This window comes from Lagopus leucura, unplaced genomic scaffold (genome assembly GCF_019238085.1).
Source record: "Lagopus leucura isolate 7727_CA_CO unplaced genomic scaffold, USGS_WTPT01 141-3_obj-0_obj, whole genome shotgun sequence".
Taxonomy (NCBI): domain Eukaryota; kingdom Metazoa; phylum Chordata; class Aves; order Galliformes; family Phasianidae; genus Lagopus; species Lagopus leucura.
Window position 1 is genome coordinate 2,474 of NW_024964279.1, and position 19,513 is coordinate 21,986.

Genomic DNA, 19,513 nt, shown 5'->3' on the forward strand with positions numbered 1-19,513 from the left:
CAATTGAGGCACCTCAGGGATTCTGGTTTCCTTCTCCTTCCTGAGCCTCGTCCCAAGAGTGCCAAGAGGAGGAGCGGCCCCCGGCCAGCACCGAGGTACCCACCATGGCCGGGAACACTGCAGTGAGCATGGAGACCTCCCCCGCTTCCCATCGCGGGTGTTGTTCTAGCACCAGTGTGGCTGCGACCTGCTGCAAAGTGTCTTCCCCCCCCCCCCCCCCCCCGCCCCGCCCCCTATGCGATTAAAAACGCCGCCCCCAGCGCACCCCACTGCCCACCCCGCACCAGGACGTCCCCGCAGTGCTTCCACCCCATGGCTTCTGCGCAGGTGGGACAAGCGCGGGTGCTGGTAAAGATAAAGAAAAAGATTTTGCTTAAAACAGACTCTCAGCAGCAAGGGGTTAAAGAGCTGTGCATAGTTTTCTAGTTTTCATATAAGAAGTCTGAAGCATGCTAATTTTCAATGACTGAGATTTGAGGTAGGTTATACGTAATGTAGTGTAAAAACGTGAGACTGCAGCAGTTCTCGCCCTGACCCACACATCACTGCCCCCCCCCCCCAGACCAGTTTGAGCCTCCCTTCAAGGCAGGGGGGGACGCCGCACAGGAGCGAGCCCCCAAACCAGACACCTCCAAGGAAGCAGGACTTAGACAGGTTGCACGGACCGAAACATTCTCCAAACGCGCCCCTTTCTCCCAAATTTCTTGCTAACATCATCTACGCAAAGCTTTCAAGGCACCCCTGCGACAACCTACAGCACGGAAGTCAGACAAGACCTGGGCGAAGCAAACCAAGGCCGGCACCCGAATCCGACCTCTTTCATTCTTAGACCTCCAAACAGCACTGCAGCTGCACCACAGCTGAGCCCCATGGCTGAGACCCGTGGCCAAACACTACAGCCAAGGCCTATAGCCAAGCTCCATGGCCAAGCTCCATGGTCAAGACTCACAGCTAAAACCACGACCAAGCCCCATGGCCAAGCTCCATGGTCAAGATCTATGTCCAAGCTCCACGGTCAAGACTTACACCCAAGATCTATGGCCAAATGCTACGGCCAAGACCCATGGCTGAACTCCATGATCAAAACCACGGCCATGACCGATGGCCAAGACCAACAGCTGAACGCCATGGCCAATACCCATAGCCAAGCCCTGAGGCACGCAGCCCCAGGACACCCGCAGGCCAACCTAAGGTCTGACTTGCCATGAACTCTACAATCCTGATATGCTATTGGGTACTTATAAGAAAAGCGATAATAGCTCATTGAATTTCCTTGTCAAATATATGCGACTTTACAGATTACAGTTAAAAAAAAACAAATTATGAAGGACGGACAAAGCATGTTAAATATTCTGCCAGTATTTACAGTTCTCCCACCATAACTGTGTCTAAAACATACTGCTTTCAAGTTGTCGGGAGGGGGGAGAGGGTGTTTGTTTTTTTTGTTTTTTTTTTTTTTGCTTTTTTTTTTTTTTAAGTTTCGCTTTCATTTTTAAATCTAGGTGAAAGTGCTTTTTAAAAAAATTCTTTCCCTATGTACAGGTTTTAAAATCAGACTGACTACACAAAGGTTCAGGCTGTTCTACCGAGATCCTGCTGAGCTGCGCCGGTGCGTGGGGTTGCAGTAAACGCACGCAGTGACTTCAGCACGGTGACGGCGCCGGCTCTCGCTCGCGTGCTCCCCAAAAGGCACCTGGAAGTGCAAAGCGACGGCGCTGCCCCGTCCCGCACCCAGCGCCCAGCATGGCTCGAGGGTGGCAGCCTCAGCTGAGGTTGTTGGGAAAGCACCACGCAGTGTTGTTGGATGGTGGGTGGGTGGGTTGGTGGGTGGGTGGGTTGGAAAGGTTGTTGGTCGGTGGGTCGGTTGGTTGGTTTTCTTTTACTGTGGGAAGAACAGCAACCTGTAGGAAGGTGAGATGATGGCACCTGGGGAGAGAAAAACACGGAGCGCGCCGCCGCGCCGACTCACCCATCGGACTGAGAGTGTGGGGAGACGAGTCCCAGAGTGTGGGTTTGCTCCTCCCAGAGCCGCTCGTACGGCCAAAGTCCCCCAGAGACTGAAAGCACCAGACTTCAGCAACAGTGATGTACAGAGAGCAACACTAGCTATTCACAGTTTTGTGTTGTTTTTGTGGGTTTGTGTTTTTTCTTTTTCCTATTTACGTGTTTGATTCCTGTTGGGTTTCTCGGAGACGCAGCCGAGCTGCTCCTCTTCTCCTTAGGGCAACGGAGCCCCAAACGAGCGCAGAGCCCCGGACCCAAGCATGGAGCTCCGGGAGCAGCACCCTCCACACGATGCCCTGAGGTCTCCACCCATGGGGATGGACTCCTCCAGTTGTAAAACAGCCACTGTGGGTCCTTGGGAACCAACAATTAAAAAAACTGGATGTTCGGTGCATCCGGCTGACGTTAGAGCACTCGTTTCCAGGTGGCTCTGTGAGGCCGCCCCTGATCCGCGCCGCCTGCACGGCACTGCGGAGATCCACCTCTGCCTTTATACGCTGGTTTGGTGTTCGGGTTGTTTCTCATTTTTTTCCTTTTTTTCTAATTTATCCATGTATTTTTTTCCTCGATGTTCGCTTCGTTTTTTGAAGGTCGGCTTCGTCATTCTCGTCAGATTAAAAAATAATAATAATAATCCAATAAATACGCGGTTTTAAGTGGAATTAAAAACCTCTCCTTTGCGAAAGGACGCTATAAACTTCTCTCTCCATTCTTGCAGTGCACAAGGATAGATTAAAAAAACACAGAGATATAAATATTAGGTTACCGAAAAACGTCAAAGAGCATTGTTCCTTTCCTATTTTCCTACTCTTTGCCAAGTGCAGCTCGCACCCGCGTCGGTTCCGTTGTTTCCAAGCGTAACGTTGGTTTATTTTGCTTTCTTTTTTTCTTTTTTTTCCTGCTTTTTTTTTTTTTTTTTTTTCTCTTTTTTTTTTTTCTTCTCCCCCATGCCCGAGGAGAAAGCACCACAAAGCAGCACCGGGACTCCAGTGCTGCCGACTTTGAGGTAAGAAGGGCTGCGGCGGCCGCCTCCGCCTCAGACCCAGCGGCTGTAGGGCCCCGTCACCTTGGTGTACGCGTAGGAGGACACAGTGATGGCAGAGTTGGTGGGGATGGCCACCGCCTGCCGCGTGGGGACCGCGTTCCTCCGCTCCTTGGTGGCCGCCTCGGCCGCCAGCGCGCCGCCCCACTTGCGCTTCTTGGCGAAGGCCTTGGCGTCCTGCTGCAGCCCCAGGCGCGCCGCCTCCTCCTGCCGTGCGCGGGCGCGCTCCGCCAGCTGCTTCATCTTGGCCTCCCACAGCGCCAGGCCGTGGTTGGGCTGGTTCAAGTTCTTGTGTTGGTAGAAGACCAGGGAGATGCGGGTGGGGTGGCAGCGGTTGGGTTTCTTCAGCGGGGTGGTGGCGTGCAGCTCGCGGCGGGCGCACTCGATGAGGATGGAGCCGTGCGCGGGCGCCACAGCCACGCCGCCGATGTTCTCGTCCAGGAAGTTGTGCTCGCTGTCCGACCACTCCTCCTCTTCCTCTTCTTCCTCCTCCTCCTCTTCCTCCTTCACCGCCTTCACCGACGCCTCCTCGACGCCCTCCTCCAGCCCAAAAGGATCCCACGGCTTCTCCTGACGGACCCCCACTGCCCCCTTCTCACGCACCGCTGCCTCCCACGGCTTTTCAGGCAGCCCCGCCGTGGGTGCCGGCGTCCTCCGCTCCTCCGCCTTGCCAGAACCCCACGGCTCTTCAGAGAAGACAGGCAGCTCCGGCAGGGCCGAGCCGAAGCCCAGCGGTCCCAATTCCCAGCCCTTGTCCCGCAGGGTCGGGGTACCCGCACCGCCCAGCACCGTCTCCCCCAGCTTGCAAGGGCTCCACGGCTTCGGCAGCAAGCTGGAACTGCACGACGACGACGTTTCTTCTGCCAGGACATTGGGCCACTGCTTCTCCGGCAGCGGCAGGCGCACGGCAGCATCGAAGGCGCTCAGCTTCTCCCGTCCTCCGGCGCCTGGCACCAGGCTGCTCCACGAGCTCTCAGCCGCACTAGTCCGCTCGGGGGAAGACGAACCTCGGGACGACGTTTTGTAAGGACTCCACTGCTGCTCCGGTACGGGGACAGCAGGTAGAGCCAGGCCGGTGCCGGGCACGGCTGCCGCGGGGTTGCTCAGGGGCTCGATGCTGGGCGGAGGGTCCGGGGGCTCCTGCTTGATGGCCCTGCTGCCAAAACAGTTCTGTGCAAACGGCGATGCCTCCTCCGAGCCTGTGCTAGTCCTGTGCACCCCGGCCGCAGCCGTCTTCTGTTGGCTGGCATAGCGGCTGGCCCGCTCGTAGGTGCGCTGGTGATGGTTTTTGCTCCGGACGCTGTGTGGGATGGGCTCAGGGAAATCCGTGTTCCTGTAGGTATGGTTGAGGTTCTCCTGCAGCACCTGAATGTTGGGCTTCTTCTCGTAGCTGTTGCTCACCCAGCTCTCGCCCCTCTCAGGCACCCCGTAATTCAGAAACTGCGAGGGGAACACATGGTTGTTGGAAAAACCGTAATACCCAAAGGAGGGCAGCGTGAACTTGGAATGAAACCCGTTCACGGAAGGCAGATTGGGCTGTGCATAGTAGGAATGGTAAGAGTAAACACTGTTCATGCTGTAAGGATCGGAGGGCCGGCAGCTGCCCAGCACCGAGTAGCTCTCCACCACCGCATTGCCGTTGTACTTGAAGGCGTTGTAATGGCTCTGCGGCTCCACTTTGATGGAAGGTTTCAGCGGCTGTGGGGAGAGCCCACTTTTCAACGCCATACCTGTGGGCACAGCACACACAACCACCATGACCAGCTGGCCGAGGAGACACCAGAAGGAACTGAGGATCCAAAAAAGCCAGTCAGCCTCAAAAATCCAACAGCAACAGGACCGCTGGCTGAGTCAGAGCCTGGCTGTGACCGGCATTACCCCATGCGCTGGCAGCAATTTGCACCCACATGCTGAGCTTCAGCAAAAGCATGGGCACCACAAAAACCACAGTGCAAAGCCAGACCCCACAGCATAAGCTGGTAATGCCAACTTACACGCAGCACTGCTGGTGCAGTGCTCAAGAAAGCCCCCAACCATTACACCTCCCAGAGCCACAAGGGAACATCCTCATCCCCTCACTGCTTTCTGGATAGCTTGGGGCTGTGCGATCTCAGCACTGTCCCCATTACCTGCATTTTGTTGGAGTGTAGGAAGTTCGAGCGCTTCCTGCTTGATCTTCTCTGGTGTCATCAGCTTCTCCTTCTGCAGTTTCTTCTTCTCCGCTGCGGCTTTCTTTGCCTCCAGCTGTCTCTGCCGACAGGACTTGGCGGGTTCAGGCAGCTTACGCACCTCGCGGGGGAAGGATGTGAGCACCTGGATGGCCCCGCTGCCCACTTTCGCGTTTTGGTTCTCCTCGCTGCCAAACTCATCCGTGCTGGACATCTTGTAGAGGGGGAGGACGTGCAGCTGCTCATCTTCGGGAATCTTCCCCACCACGCGATTGTCTTCCTTTGTCAGCGTGCAGACCTGGAGGAGTGCAGGAGGCCATGAGGGGACGGGGCTGCCAAGCTCTAGAGATGCTGACAAATGCAGCCCAAGGGGGACAATGGTGACAGCCCTGACTCAACACCAGTCCACACCCCAGGCTTGCAGCAGTGTGCATCCCCCAGCCCTCTCTGCTCCCCTGCTGCTGTCTGGAAACTTCCCACGGGGTTTGGGTCAGACAACAGCAAACGTGCAGTTCCCATTGGTGCCTTGCTTACATCTGGTGGGGACAGCTTCAGCACCTTGCAGACATGAATGCTTCAATTTGAAGGACTGAAGCATTGAAAAGCAAATTGCTCCGTGAGTGCAAGCACAGAGTATCAGCCACCAATCTGGGGTGACAGTGACTCAGATATCTCTGCCTCAAAATGCTCCCTACGGGATCAGCTGGACACCACGCAGCTCAAAAAGGCACCAGCAGCCAAAGGGAAACCATCCCAAAAAGCCTCACCAGTGCCTACGTACCACTGTGCAGCCATTGTAGAGGTTATGCTGATCTTTGTGAGCATGAGCACAGAAGTCCATGCATGCTGTCACCCCTGAAAATGGCCTCCCCTCCTTCAAGCCCAGCCGGCAGTCTATTGCGATATCCTCGTTGGTAACCTAGCAGAACAAGAAGGCTCTGGTTACCAGAAATCTGCATGCTGCCACCCGGCTCCCATTCTGCTGGCCACCAGGCTGCAGAGCCCAGCAGAAGGTGGGTGGTTGGGTACCTGATTCTGGTAGGCCTGTGGTGCCAGCCTCTTGTAAAGCGGAGCAACCTCAGTGGCCAAGTCCTGAAAGCTTTTCCGGAGCAGCTCTTCCTGCAATAGAGAAAACTGGGTGTTTGTACACAAGAGGACATCACCCAAGGGTTTTGGCAGCAGGGATGCAGTCAGGGATGCAGCCCATGCACGTCACACTGCGTCCAACCTTGTCTGCCATAACACAAAGCACATAGCCTCAGTGTCTGGTGACATCTGGGCTACTCAACCCCCAGCCTCAGTCTACTGTGCTTCTAACAGCACAACACAAGAGTTCTCCTGCACCTCTCTGGGGTTTCTAGGGAGGCCCCATTTGTCAAACCTGGCAGCAATGCCCTGAGATATCAGTGAGAGCCTTACCAGGTCAGGTCATCGTTTTTTCTCCCCAGTTCACCAAAACTACTATAAGGGACCCTATTTTCAGACTTCCTCCTCCCAAAACTTGAGTCAGGGCTAAAAGGAAACCCCTCCCCTCTCTCCCCAGTACTATCATGCCACTCACCTCCTTGGGATTGTCCCCCACCAGCCTGAACTTCCGTGGAGTTTTGCTTCGGGCATATTTGCAGCCATTAAAATACATGCTCCAAGAGCAGCCGAAGGAGAAGGAAGCGCCGCAGGTGTTGGGGTCCTTGCCTTGGCACGCACAAGTCCGGCTGCAGGAGGGACAGCGAGGAGGAGCATCAGTCACCACTGCACTGACAGCATCCCCCTCCCCATGGGTTGCAGGGCTGACAGCTGCCCCGCTGAGTGAGAAACATGGGAGGACGCCTGTGTCCCCTTCTGACCCACATCCCCAAGCCGGTGCGGTGACCCACTGACACTTACTCGTCATTCAAGCCGCAGCGGCGGCTGGTGGGGTTGCCGTACTTGGTGAGGGTGTCAGTGAGCTCCTGGTACAGCGTGTCGCCCAGTGTGCGGGGGATGCCCTCCCAGGCCAGGATCAGGATGATGATGACAGCATTCTGGCAGTGGTGGCCAGCTCGGTGACGCACCAGGCATAGCAGCTTCTCCTCTTGGTTGTGTCTCCGGATCACCTGTCAAACAGCCGGGTCCAGTTGGCACACAGGTCTCCACCAGTGGGTGCTGGCTGCCTCTGCACCGTCCCACAGCAACACAGAGAAGAGAGCCGCAGGAACAACCCTGGATATGTTGTTCCCCGTGGTCTTTGGGGTACCAGAGTGACCTCAAGGCACTTGGTGGATGTCACTGGGTGAGCACTTTGGGTGCTGCGTCAATGGTTGGATTAGAGGGTCTTAGCAGTCTTTCCCAATCTTATTGATTTTATGATTCTATGGTTCTATGAGTGTGGGAAGCCCTGCAGAGGTTCCTTGGAGTGGCTGCCACTTTTGCTTTGCCCTTCACTGCTACATCTTGAGCATCCTGTCCTGGTCTCCACAGCTACCAACAGTGGGGATCTCCCTGTCCCCAAGCAGAGAGGGGACAGACAGCAGCATTACGCTGAGAATGGCAGAGGTGGGACAGAAGCCCTGAGCCCGGGGCTCTTTCGCTCCCCCTAACCCACGTTTGACTGAATGGCACTGATGGAGAGCGATGTACAGCCCCGGGGACTCCTGGGGCCACTTCTGCACTGCTGGTGCCCCAAAGGGTCTGGGGGCTGCAGGCACTCACTCACCCACTTGGCGATGGGGCAGCCCCGGGAGCTCTTCCCCTCCTTCCCAGTGTAGATGACCTTCTCGATGCGGATGGCTTTGCCCTTCTCGCCGTACCTGTGGGCAGACCCACATCACTCACTAGTGTCCTGCTGAGGCCTCACGCCACTCACCTCCCCCCTCTGCCCTCTGAAGACCCCAAGCCCCTCTCCGACAGCCCATGGCCCGGCCCGATGTCGGGGTCCTGCAAGGGGTTGGGGTGGGGTCCCTTACCGCTCCTCCATCAGCTCCCGGATGGATGCCACGGTGGGCCCCGAGCCCAGGTGGGTGTAGTACGGCCCCTCGTCCTTCTCCACGATTTGCTCTGCAGGAAAAGGCGTGGGGGGGGGGGGAGGAACAGAGATGTCAGGGTGTTCTCTGGGAACCACATCCCCCAGATGTCAAATTCCCTCAAATGAAGCACTTTTGCATGAAAAATCAGGCACCTCCTCACTGACAGAGCACAAGCCTCAATCCTGACTGCACTATTTTGGCACTGAGTGTTTTAGGGCTGAGAGAGTTTTGCTCTGGGTTTACAGCTCCTGACAGCACTGGGGGAAACTGGGAGATCTATGGGAACAGAGAGGTCATAGGGGGAAGCAAAGGGCAGTGCAGGGGTAGGACCCACAGAATAGGGTCAGACGTGCCTCAGCCCATCCTCTGCTCCCAGCACTGATTTTCATTCACATCATGTTCAGCAGCTCTGCTGCAGCTTCCCAGGCAGGGATCAGTGCAGGATGCACAGCAACAGCCGACTGCATCGCAGCATCCAACAGCACAGGCACCTCATGGAGCACTGAGCCCCACCTCCCACTTAATTGCTTTCTCTTATGGCTTTTTCTTGAGAAAACAGAGCCCATGGGAGAAGGGCACGGTGGAAGGAGCCAGGCTGCAAATACTGTGCTGCAAAGTGTAACAAATCCAGCACAAAAACACGTGGATCAAGCGTTCACTCGCCACTGACCACCTGGCCATGAAAGCAAGAGGGAAGAAAGCCCAAACTTGCCTGCAGCCAACACAGCTGCAGGGTTTGGCCATAAAGACAAGTTCCACCAAAGCTGCAGAGCAGCCTCCGTGCCCCCCAGGTGTTGCTGGGGTGACGTTCCCAGCCCCACCAAAGGACCTCCCAGCATCACAGCACAGCCCCAGCACCAGGCATCACCCCCACACCCCCGTGCCCCCACTCACCCACACAGTCACAGGTGGGGAACTCGGCCTGCGCACGCTTGGCGGGGGTGTCCAGCAGGCTCTTGGTCGGCGTGTCCAGGTATTTGAGAGGCGACTCCAGGAACCCGCTGAGGGTGGGGGTCAGCGGCACCTCATCCTTGGTGGGCGTCCCCTCCGCCTCATCGGCATTCTGGCTCTCCTCAGAGTAAAAGCACGTGGTGGACACCACGGTGATAGCACCAGAGGACTCGATTTTGATCTGCTTGGGCGAGCGCACGGAGAAGAGGTGCTCTGGGGGAGGTCCCTTCTCCGGAGACAGCGCGGAGCCCCCAGGGCCAGCACTGCTGGGGGCCACAGCGGCGGTGCTGGCGGTGGTGGGGGGCACCTGCGGGGCTGGCAGCTGCCCCTCTGGCAGCGCGGTGGTCCCGGTGGGCGGCAGGCTGAAGGTGTCCCCGAACTCGGCCTCGAACTGCCGGATAAGCTCCTCCAGCTTGTCGTCCACCATGGCGGGCGGCGCTCCCTCCGGGCCCAGCGCCAGCGGGTGGCTGTGGGTGTCCCCCCCAGGGGTTCCCCTTTCCTGAGAGTCGGAAGCAGTGGGTGGGCATGGGGCGGGCGGTGGGGGCTGTGGCGCTGTGGCGGTGGGCTCGGCGGGGGTCCGCAGCCCCTCCAGGCTGATCTGCCAGAAGGGCAGGAAGAGCGGCTGTGAATCCTTCTGCTTGGGCTTCTTGATCTGCACCTGCTTGCGGGCTGGCTTGTCTGGCTGCATCCTTTTCTTCTTCTCCTTGGCCTGCTTCTCAAAGGTCTTGGGCGTGCTGGGGGTCCACCAGCCAGGTGGGCGCTCCGGGGGAGTCGCGGAGAGGCTCTGCTCGAGGAAAAGGCTGCGCTTGTGGTGCAGGTGCTGCTGCAGGACCATCTGTGTCTTCCTGTGCAGGTCGGGCTCCTGCAGCACGTGGGGGCTGCTTGCCGTCTCCTTGCCCGGCGTCCGATCCGGGGGCTTTGGGGCTGCTGCAGGGGGGGCTCTGCCAGCCTCGGGCCGCTTGAAGGCCACAGCGATGTATTCGGTGCTGCCCAGGAGCTGCTCCAGCTCCGCCATAGGGTCAGTGGTCCCAGACGGAGGCACCACGTCGATGGATGGCTCTGGGGGGGCAGGAGGCACCGGGGGGGGGCGGCGGCGGTGGCGGAGGGGGAGGTGGCCCATCAGCACCAGGTTGAGGGAGCGTGGCTGAGAGCTGCGTCAGCGCCTCGATGGCGATGGCCGTCTGCAGGCTGATGTTCTTCTCCTTGGCAATATTCAGTGCACTTTGGGAAAAGGGGAGGCCGTCCGACGGGCACGGCTCGGTGGCCTCCAGCACCGCGGGGGGAGCGATAGCACCTTTGTCGGGGGGCGGCGGGGCGTGGGGCAGCGGGGCCTCTCCCAGGGCCACCTGGATCTTCTGCTCCAGCCACTCCAGGTAGTCAGGGCACTCGGGGCCGTCGCAGTTGCAGTTGGGGGGCTTCATGCCGTGTTTGGCCAGGGCGAGGGCGGCCTTGAGGGCGTGCAGGTCCTCCCCCCTTGGCACGCCGTCCCGCGGCACCAGCCCCCCCCGGCTCATCTCGGTGTCAAACTTCTTGTAGAGTAGCGAGGGCGAAGCCGGGGCGGGCAGCCGGTAGGAGGACACCGCTTCAGCCACCGCCGAGAAGGCCACCAGGTTGCGGGCGTCCTCCAGACGTGCGGGGCCGGCAGGGGGGCCGGGCAGCCACCCGCTGGGCTCCATCAGCGCGCTGCCCCCCGCCTGCGGCCGGCCCCCAGCGGCCAGGCCCAGCCGGCCGCCCTCGCTCAGCGTCCTCTCGCCGCCATAGTCGATCAGCCCTTCTTCCATTGGGCCTCTTCTGGGGCCATCAACCGGATCGCCCCCCGGACCTGTCTGAGAGCGGGGAGAGATGAGAGGTGTGAGTAACCCCTGCAAAATCATGCACCCCGTATCCCACCCCACAGCCTACCACCCCCCCGTCCATCCCAGCACAGCTGCAGGTGCCCCTGTGCTCCTCCCGTCCCCACGTCCCAAAGGCCCACAAAGAGCTGTGCTCTCTGGGACCTCAGCTCAGCACCGCAGCGATGGGACACTGAGCAAGGAGTGGGGCAGAAAGGAGAGAAGGGGGTCTGGAGCCCATCGTCCTAGTGGGTGCATGAGATGGGGTGGAAGGGGAGATGGCATCTCTGTGCCCATGGGTGGGAGTCTCAGTGCCACACAGGATGGGATGCAGAGCATTTTGTGGTTTGTCACTAATAGGAGAGCCCCATGCGGGGCCAGGGGATGCCTTCACCCCTTTCCAGGGCTGCATACAAGCAGGGAGAGAGGGAACAACAGGCAGAGCAAAACCCCCGTGGAAGCAGAGAGGAGCATCTCGAGTCCTCCTCACCTCAAACATCCCCCCGGGGGGAAAAGGAGGGGCGAACCCCATTGGCAGCGACCCTGTCTGCCCTTCCCACGGCCCCTCCGCAGTGGGGAGGAAAGGGATCCCCCACTACCCGCCCCCCCACGCAGGAACTCCCGCACGCGTGGCCAGGTCCCGGTTGGAGGCTTCCCCACGAGGGCCGCCCCTGCGGTTCATCCGACCGAGGGGGGAGGGGGGGAAAAACACGCGGGGCTGCACGCGGCCTCCCGTATCGCTCCTTTTGTTCCCGGCACCGCCGCGGGGGGGGAGGGGGGGAGGGTTAGAAGAGGGGGGGGCGCGGGATTCCATCCCGAAACCAACAGCGATTCCCCCCCAGCGCCGCCGCGAGGAACCCACCCGTGCGCACCCACCGCCCGGGGGGGGGAACCGGAACGCTGCGGTGCGGAGCGGCCCCGTCCGCGCGTCGTGAAGAGGGGAAAATCCCTCCGAGGAACTAAAAATGATCTCCACTTCATTTATTTATTATTATTTCCCCCCCTGCCCCCCTTCCCTCTTTCTGTTTTCAATGCTTTGGGCGGAAGGAAAACAAAAAAGGCCGCGGCACGCACCGACCCCGCCGGGAACCCCCGGCCCGCGCCGCGCTCCTCCGCAGCCACCGGGACCGGCGCGGCCGCGGCGCGGCACTTACGCTGCGGGGGAGCGGCGGCGGCGGCGCGGAGGGACGGAGGCGCCCGCGGAGGGACGGAGGCGCCCGCGCTGCTCCGCGCCGCACCGCGCCCGGCCGCGGCTCCCCGCCCCCCGCGGCAGCTGCAGGAGCCATCAGCCCCGGCGCCGCGCGCACGTACGGGCGGGGAAGGAAGGGGTGGGGGGTGGTAGGGGGGACGGGGGGGGGGAACGTGAGCTCGGCCCCGCAGCCCCCGGACCGCACGGACGGCTCCCGAGAGCCGGCACGTGTCACGCGTACAGCCCGCAGCCTCAGCGCCCCGCGGCTCCGTGCGTCCCGTACATACCATAACTCATTGGATCCCATAAGCCATGCATCCCCCAGCCCCATACATCCATAGTCCGTGTATCCCATAACCCCTGCATCCCATAACCTGTACATCCCATAACCCGTACATCCCATAACCCCTGCATTCCATAACCCATACACCCCACAGCCCATCCATTCCCCAGCCCCATACATCCACAGTCCCTGCATCCCATAATCGCACAACCCTATGCATTCCATAACCAATACATCCCACAGTCCATGCATCCCACAGCCCCGTGAATCTCATAACCCATACATCCCAAAGCTCTGTGCATCCCACAGCCCATACATCCTGCAGCCCTGTATACCTCCCAGCCCTGTACAACCCACACCTCTGTACACCCCACAGCCCCGTGCATCCCACAACCCGTATCCCACAGCTCTGTAGATCCCTTTGCCCATACAACCCACAGCCCCATATATCCCACAGCCCTATAGATCCTGCAGCTCCACACACTGACACACAACACCATGCGATCCACAGCCCTACACGTCCAGCACTCCTACATCCCTTGCACCTCTGTATGCTCAGCAAATTACAACCAGCAACCATCAGCCGTCTGCAACCCTACAGAACTGTGTTACCTGCAACCCTACACAACCGGCAACCCTACAAACTCACACTAGTCTCATCCAGCAAGCGCCGCACCCAGCAGACCCACAGACCTGGCAAGCCATACAGGAACCCCCTACACAAACAGCAGGGACCTGCACCAACAGCAGCATCCCATGGTGAACAGGCATCCCCGGCTGCAGTGCCACAGCCACCACAAGGCCTTTTTCTTTTTTTTTCCCTCTCCCTCCCTATTTTTTATGTTACTGTGCCATATCTCCCCCTGGCCCTATATGAAACATGGAGCGAAGGCGCCCTGGAGAAGCAGGCAGCGTTCTGCTGTGCTCCTGCTTGTCCCAAACCACACATTTGGGAAACAACAACCTCAACACCAGGCAAAGGATTGGTCCTCATCCCCAGCACCCAAAGCCACCCAATGAGGCCCATCCAGCCCCATGAACAGGGGGATGAAGCAGCAATCCCTTATCTGGGTGCGTGGGGTATTTGTAAACCTCCCCCTACACACACGCATCTCAACTGATTTTGCAGGCGTTGGGCTTGGAGCAGCCGAGCACTTCATCCCACCACAAATCATTCCATTGCAAGGGCAGGATTTGGGAGATGGAGGTGCCCAGATGTGGCGATGCATAGCATGGGATTTTTTTGGGGGGGTAGTGGTGGGAGGGATGGATGCAGTGCTGGCGCAGCCAGGGCACGGCAGGGTGCTCGGGAGGTCAGCAGTGCTGCCAGCGCCAGCGGCTGGGGCCGGCCAAGAGGCAGGCGGCTGTTTGGCTGCCGGCCCCGTGCCGCGCTCGTGGTTTTCTTCCCCTGGCAGCAGCCCCGGGATCCTCCGTGCTCTGGGGCAACGTGGGGCCCCCGCGGGATGGGGAAGCCCAATGTGGACGAGCATCCCTGAGCACAGCCCAAAGGAAGGGCAGGCGGCCGGCAGCACGCCCTGGGGATGGATGTGCCGCTCAGCCACAGCGGGCACGGAAAGCCGCCCAATGCCACCAAGGTGCCGGCAGCGGGGGATGCTGGAGAGGAGCCCGGTGGCACGGATGCGACAGCCCTGGGAAAGCAAACTGGAGAGCTGTGGAGCCCCTCCCGACGCTCCCAGCCGCTCGCTTGTTTTCCAAGCTGTTTCCGTGGCCCCGGCTGACCCCAGCACTGGGTTTGAGCCGCTCGCTCCTGTCCTCATTTAGCCCGGCGGAAAGGCAGAGCTACGGCAGGGCTGTGTTGCAGGGAACCCATCCCTGCTTCCGTGGGCCTCTCAGGGACCCCCGGAGCCATAATCCTGCTCTGGATACCATAGGGGCAAGTATTTCATCCTCTTTTCCAAGCTGGTTTAATGACACATACTCACACTGCTCCTGCACCAGGAGCCTGCAATAGGGACAGGGAATTTTTCTCCACCAGAAAACATCTCCAACCCCATCCTCTCTGGTGGGGCTCCAGGAAAAGCATTTTCCCAGCCCAGCCAAGCTGCAAGCAATGGGAAAGCAGATCAAAGCAAGAGAAAAAGATGGGAAACCAAAGGTGTTTGGGAGCAGGATTGCCCAGCGGCAATGTGTGGAGCAAAGGGGAGCTGAGTGCCTGGATGCAGCTCCTCCAAAATCGCCCTGACCGAGAGCAGCTGCGCGCCGGCATCTGTTCTTAATCCACCCTGGATGCCTTTCAAAGCCGGGTTGGAACATTCATCCCCGCGCACGCAAGCGGCCCCTGAGGTCCCTCTCCAGCTGGGCAAAAGGAGGAACCTGCGGGGTGCAGCACTACGGGATGCTCAGCACCAGCACAGCCAGATCAGTTCCTCAGGAGCTGCGCAGGGCTGGCGTTCCCATCGCGGCACTGAGCCGGGAACCAGCATTTGGCAAGAGGAAGGGAGAACGGCTTGCCAGGCTGCGTCAGGCTGCTCCGACCGGCAGCGAGGGAGGGGAGAAAAGCTCTTTGAAGAAAAAAAAGAAAAGGGAAAAAAAAAACGTGGCGCTATTTTTGTTTCTTGGAGCAGCTTCAGTCCAACACAGCTGACTCCTCTCGTGCAGGCGCTCAGCTACCAGATTGGCGCTGCGGCCGGCCGGGCAATGCCAAAAGAACGGCTGTAGGCAAGCGGTGCTCCAGCAGAAAGGGGAGGGATGGAAAGGATAAAAAGGAGAGGAAGGGATAAAAAGGAGGCCAAGGGGAAAGGAGAAGAGAGGAAGGGGAAAGGAAAAGAAAGAACATAAGGTAAAGGAAAGAAGGGACGTGGACTCACCTGGGAAGGAAAAGCGCGTGGGCTGTGGCAGAAACGCCTGAGGCTGTGCTGAGCCTCTCCCTGTGCCGGCAGCACTTCGCCACCCACCCAAGTACCCATGTGGGGCCGAGCTGCGCTCTGCAGCCCCTCACACCCTGACGGCACTGCCTGCAGGGGGACAGGGCACAGTGCCCTCCAGCACGTCTCCCATCAACCCCAGTGGGAACTTCCCCCTCGCCCAGTTCCTCTGCCTCGCAAGCAGGGTGCAGAAATCCGGCCAGCCTTTAAGAATGGGTGGCCATGGCGCAAAGCTGCCCCACTCCCATCCCATAGGGGCTGTGAGCACTGCTGGGATCGAGCGTCCCATGTGGCACCATGGGTGCACGGCTCTGCAAAGCCCACCTGACGGCCCGCTGTACCTGGGGGATGCGCAGCCCCGGCCCCGCTCCTCGCTTCGTGAAACCCTTCAGCAGCCCGAGCTTTCAGCAGAGGAGGAGGAGGGACGTGCGTGCGGCAAGCACAAACACGTCGGCAGCACGATGGCTGGCGGGCAGGAGCAGGGAGATGAGTGGGAGCCCGGCCCTGCCCAGTCTGGGCGCGGGGACAGCACCGGCTCCCCCAGCCGGTTTCACCGCCACGACCCGTCCCAGCAGGGAAAAGCAGCCGGGGAGAAAGCGAGATGCAGGGCGGGCTTGGCACGGCCCAACACAGCGCGCCCGCGATGCCCCGCCTGCTGTATGCTGCTCCCCCGGCCCCCCTGACTCACCCCAAAACACCACCACTGCCACCCCACGTGTTCCACCAGGGCCGGGGGGGTCCTGAAATGCCAGAGCGGATGTGACGGGAACCGAGTCACATCCAGGAAGAACCTCTTGGGGGACACATCCTGCTCTGCAAGTCGGCACAGAGACACGGGATGGCCGCTTCCCCTTTCACCGGCTTCAGGCTGAGATCCTCTTTCTTGCAAGTACAGAAGCGGACGGTGCGTTTTCCTGCTTGGCTCCAATCCCTGTGTGCACGCATAGCTGAAAGCTTGGCGGTGCAAGCCAGCTGCCTCCCCCAAAGGGAGCACTGCCACAGCCGCGTCCCCTTGCCGAGTGCCCTCCCCACATTTCCCTGTACTCACCCCGGCACGGCGGCCGGCAGCTGGCACCAGCGCACAGAAAGGTCCCCATGGAGGGGAAGGCATGAAGACCCCCACCATGAGGTTAGCGAGGCAGCAAGGCTGGGGTTGAGTAGGGCAAGCTCCTTGTCTGCCCTATGTATGGGCTCAGACACATGCTCAGTCAGAGCTGCTGCATCTCTCCTACACACAGCGCTGAAGAACCACCTGAAAAGCGAGCAGGAGCCTTTCTACACAAGGACACGTTTGCATCACATCCTTTCAGTGCAGTCCTGATCAGCACCGGCACAACGGCTTCTGCAGCACACCGCACAAAATCTCCCTTTTTTCTCCCCCAGAAAATGACAGCCCCCTCCCACCTCAGCTGCCTCCTGGGGTCCGCAGTGCCGCTGAGTCAGCGCTGGCGCTGCTGAGTCACCGCAGCCACATCAGCCACGATGAGCTCAGCGCGGGGGCTCCAGCACCTCCGTGCACGCAGCCAGGGGCCGATGCTCCATGCCATGTCAGGGGACACGCACAGCTCCGAGCTCGGCCCAATGGATGCCACCAGTTCCTTGGCCCTCTCCAAAATCTCCGGGTGTAACACCGCATTCGCTCAGCCCCCGGATAGAGGCTGTGCTGCCATCCTCTCCCAAAACGCCCCATCACAGGCGATGCCACAAACAGACGTGGCATCATCACGGCCGTCACCGCCGCGCCTTCTTCATCTCGCTCAACCTTTTCCATGACCGAAAAAGGGAGGGGAAAAAAATACCCAATTTCTATTTTTTTTCCTCCGCTGGGGTCATCAGCGCCAAGGGGGGAAGCGCAGACGCCGCCTCCGGCTTCCCTGGCCTGCGCTCCCCTGCACTGGTGACGGGGCTGATGACTCACGGGAAGGGAGGGGGGAAGCGACGTGTGCACGGGGCCGTAATGTTTGTAAACCTAAAAAAAGCCATGTGCAGGCAGGCAGCGTGCTCCGGCCAGGAGCTCCGGCTGCCAGCGGCTCGGAGAGGCTGCGGCCGCCAGCGAGGAGCCCTGGGACAGCAGGGACAGGCAGCAGCTGTCTCTGCACGAGCATCACCAGGGAAGGGTCAGCCCCATTCCTCTGCTACAACACCTGTAACCGGGACAGCTCGAATCGCCACGGGTTTAAAAGCAGAGGCTTTAAATACATGCGCTTTAAATGCGACGGCTCTAATTGTAACAGTTCCAATGGCAACACCAAGCCAGGGCTTCCGGGGTCATTAAAGCCCTGTGCTCTCGTGTTTCTCAGCCTTCTGCTGCACCCAACTGCCTTCTGGCACGGCACTCACACAGGCCCACGGCTCCCTGTGCCCTCATCCACCTGGGGAGCAAGAAGCTGCTCCAGGGAGTGCGGTGGCCATGCCACCAGCAGCCAGCACTGCAGCCAGTGAGCTGGAGCCGAGCCCTCCAGACATTACACAGCATCCCCCGGCTTCCACGCTGACGACTGCAGCAATTAGAACTTGCTCCAATCAATTTTTTACAGCGTTTGGAGTGCTCGGAGTGGGTTGGTCCACCCCCATCCCCCCTCCCCTGCTCATTTGGCTGCATTGGAAATTGCAGCAGTGGGAGCTCCCAGGTCCCCAACTCCACCACTCGACAGCAAAACCTCGTTGAATCAAAAAGATGCAGTCAAGAGATGTGCAGAAACCATCTTTTTTTTTCCTTCCCCCCCCCCCCCCTTTAAGAACTGCCATTTTAGCTGAAGCAAACAAGCATTCTGCATCATCAGCCACAACAGGACCCCCTACAACATCCAGCAGACACCTGCCCACCGTTCCAACACCACATATCCCTCACCCCATGGGCAAAGGGATGGGGAGAGAGCAGCTCCCAGTGCTGGCAGCAGTGTGGTGGGTGGATGTGGAGCGAGGACAGCTTGCAGCTGTTCCACCTCCAGCCCCTTCCCGTTTCATTTCATCTCCCCTTGGATCCCAGCCCAGGGGGGAAAAAAAAAAGCTCTTTTATCCTCAAAAAAAGAAAAAATAAGGTCTGGCACCCTCTTGCACTGAGCTCAAAGGAGAGATAAAAGGAGCGCTGGAGCCTCAAGGGTGGCACAGATGGGGCTCAGGTTGGGGAGCTCCCACTCGTGCCCTGTGCTGCAGTGGGGACAGAACATCAACTATGGTGAAGGCAGTGCTGTGCCATTAGAAACACACACACAGAACAAGGCTGTAGGGTCAGGGACTGAAGTGGGCACAGGATAGGGACCCCAGCACACACAGGCAGAGGGCTGAAGACCCCAAGCCATGGGGACAAAGACAAGGGACACATGCAGGCAGGAGACCAAGCAACCTGATAACACAGGACCAAGGACAAGGGAGCCCAGCACACATGGGAAGGGGACAAGGGACCCTGAAACCATAGGGATTCAAACCAGGGAACCTGACACTGCAGAAACTAGGAGGAAGGACCTTTGCATGCACAAGCAGGTGTGGGATAGCAATGTCCCAAGGATGGGGACACCAGCATGCACAAACAGGAGATGAAGGACACTGATGCAGTAGGGATAGGGACCAGAGAACAGGCACACAGGGGAGAGCCAACCCAATAGCCTGGGGCTGTAGGGGCAAGAGAGGGACCTCAGTACCAGGTGACACAGAGCCCAGCACATGTGGGCAGGGAACCGAGGGCTGTGACACTGTGAGGATGGGGGCCACAGGACACGCAGGCAGAGGACTGGGGGACAAGTTGCTCCCCAGTGTGCCAAGACCCCATGGGAAAGGCTCTCAAGGGCACAGACAACAGCACAACCGTGTCGTTGCTGTGCCACCACCCTACATCTGGGGACAGCCACACCACACCAGGGCTGGGCTGGGGGCACCACGCCACCCTCCAAGATCCCAGCAGCTTCTTCTGTCACCTGCGGTCACGGGTCCAAGGCTGGAGACCGGGACACCCCCAAAAGGTGGCATTCCGGGGCAACCGCCAGATCCATCCCCGGGGCCACCCCCTCACCCCCCACACCCCCCGGTACTCCCGCACCCGGCGGAGCCTCGCGGTAGCCCCGGCACACGGCACCGACGGCTGATGGAGGATCCCCACCGCGTTCGGGGCCGAGCCCGGTGCCGCCGCCGGGGTGCGCCGAGGGATGAGCTGGGGGGGG

At 59.7% G+C, this 19,513-nt stretch overlaps 1 protein-coding gene across 1 annotated transcript; it reads right to left on the reverse strand.

Annotated features, from left to right (window-relative positions):
- Positions 1 to 241: 241 nt before the first annotated feature.
- On the reverse strand, positions 242 to 10,843 carry TET3 (tet methylcytosine dioxygenase 3). The gene is given in 10 exon segments (XM_042891961.1): positions 242 to 4,776; positions 5,176 to 5,512; positions 5,996 to 6,133; positions 6,244 to 6,333; positions 6,776 to 6,926; positions 7,099 to 7,307; positions 7,907 to 8,000; positions 8,157 to 8,247; positions 9,111 to 10,218; positions 10,220 to 10,843. Coding segments are annotated over 10 exon segments (4,578 nt in total). The 3' UTR covers positions 242 to 3,040.
- Positions 10,844 to 19,513: the final 8,670 nt, after the last annotated feature.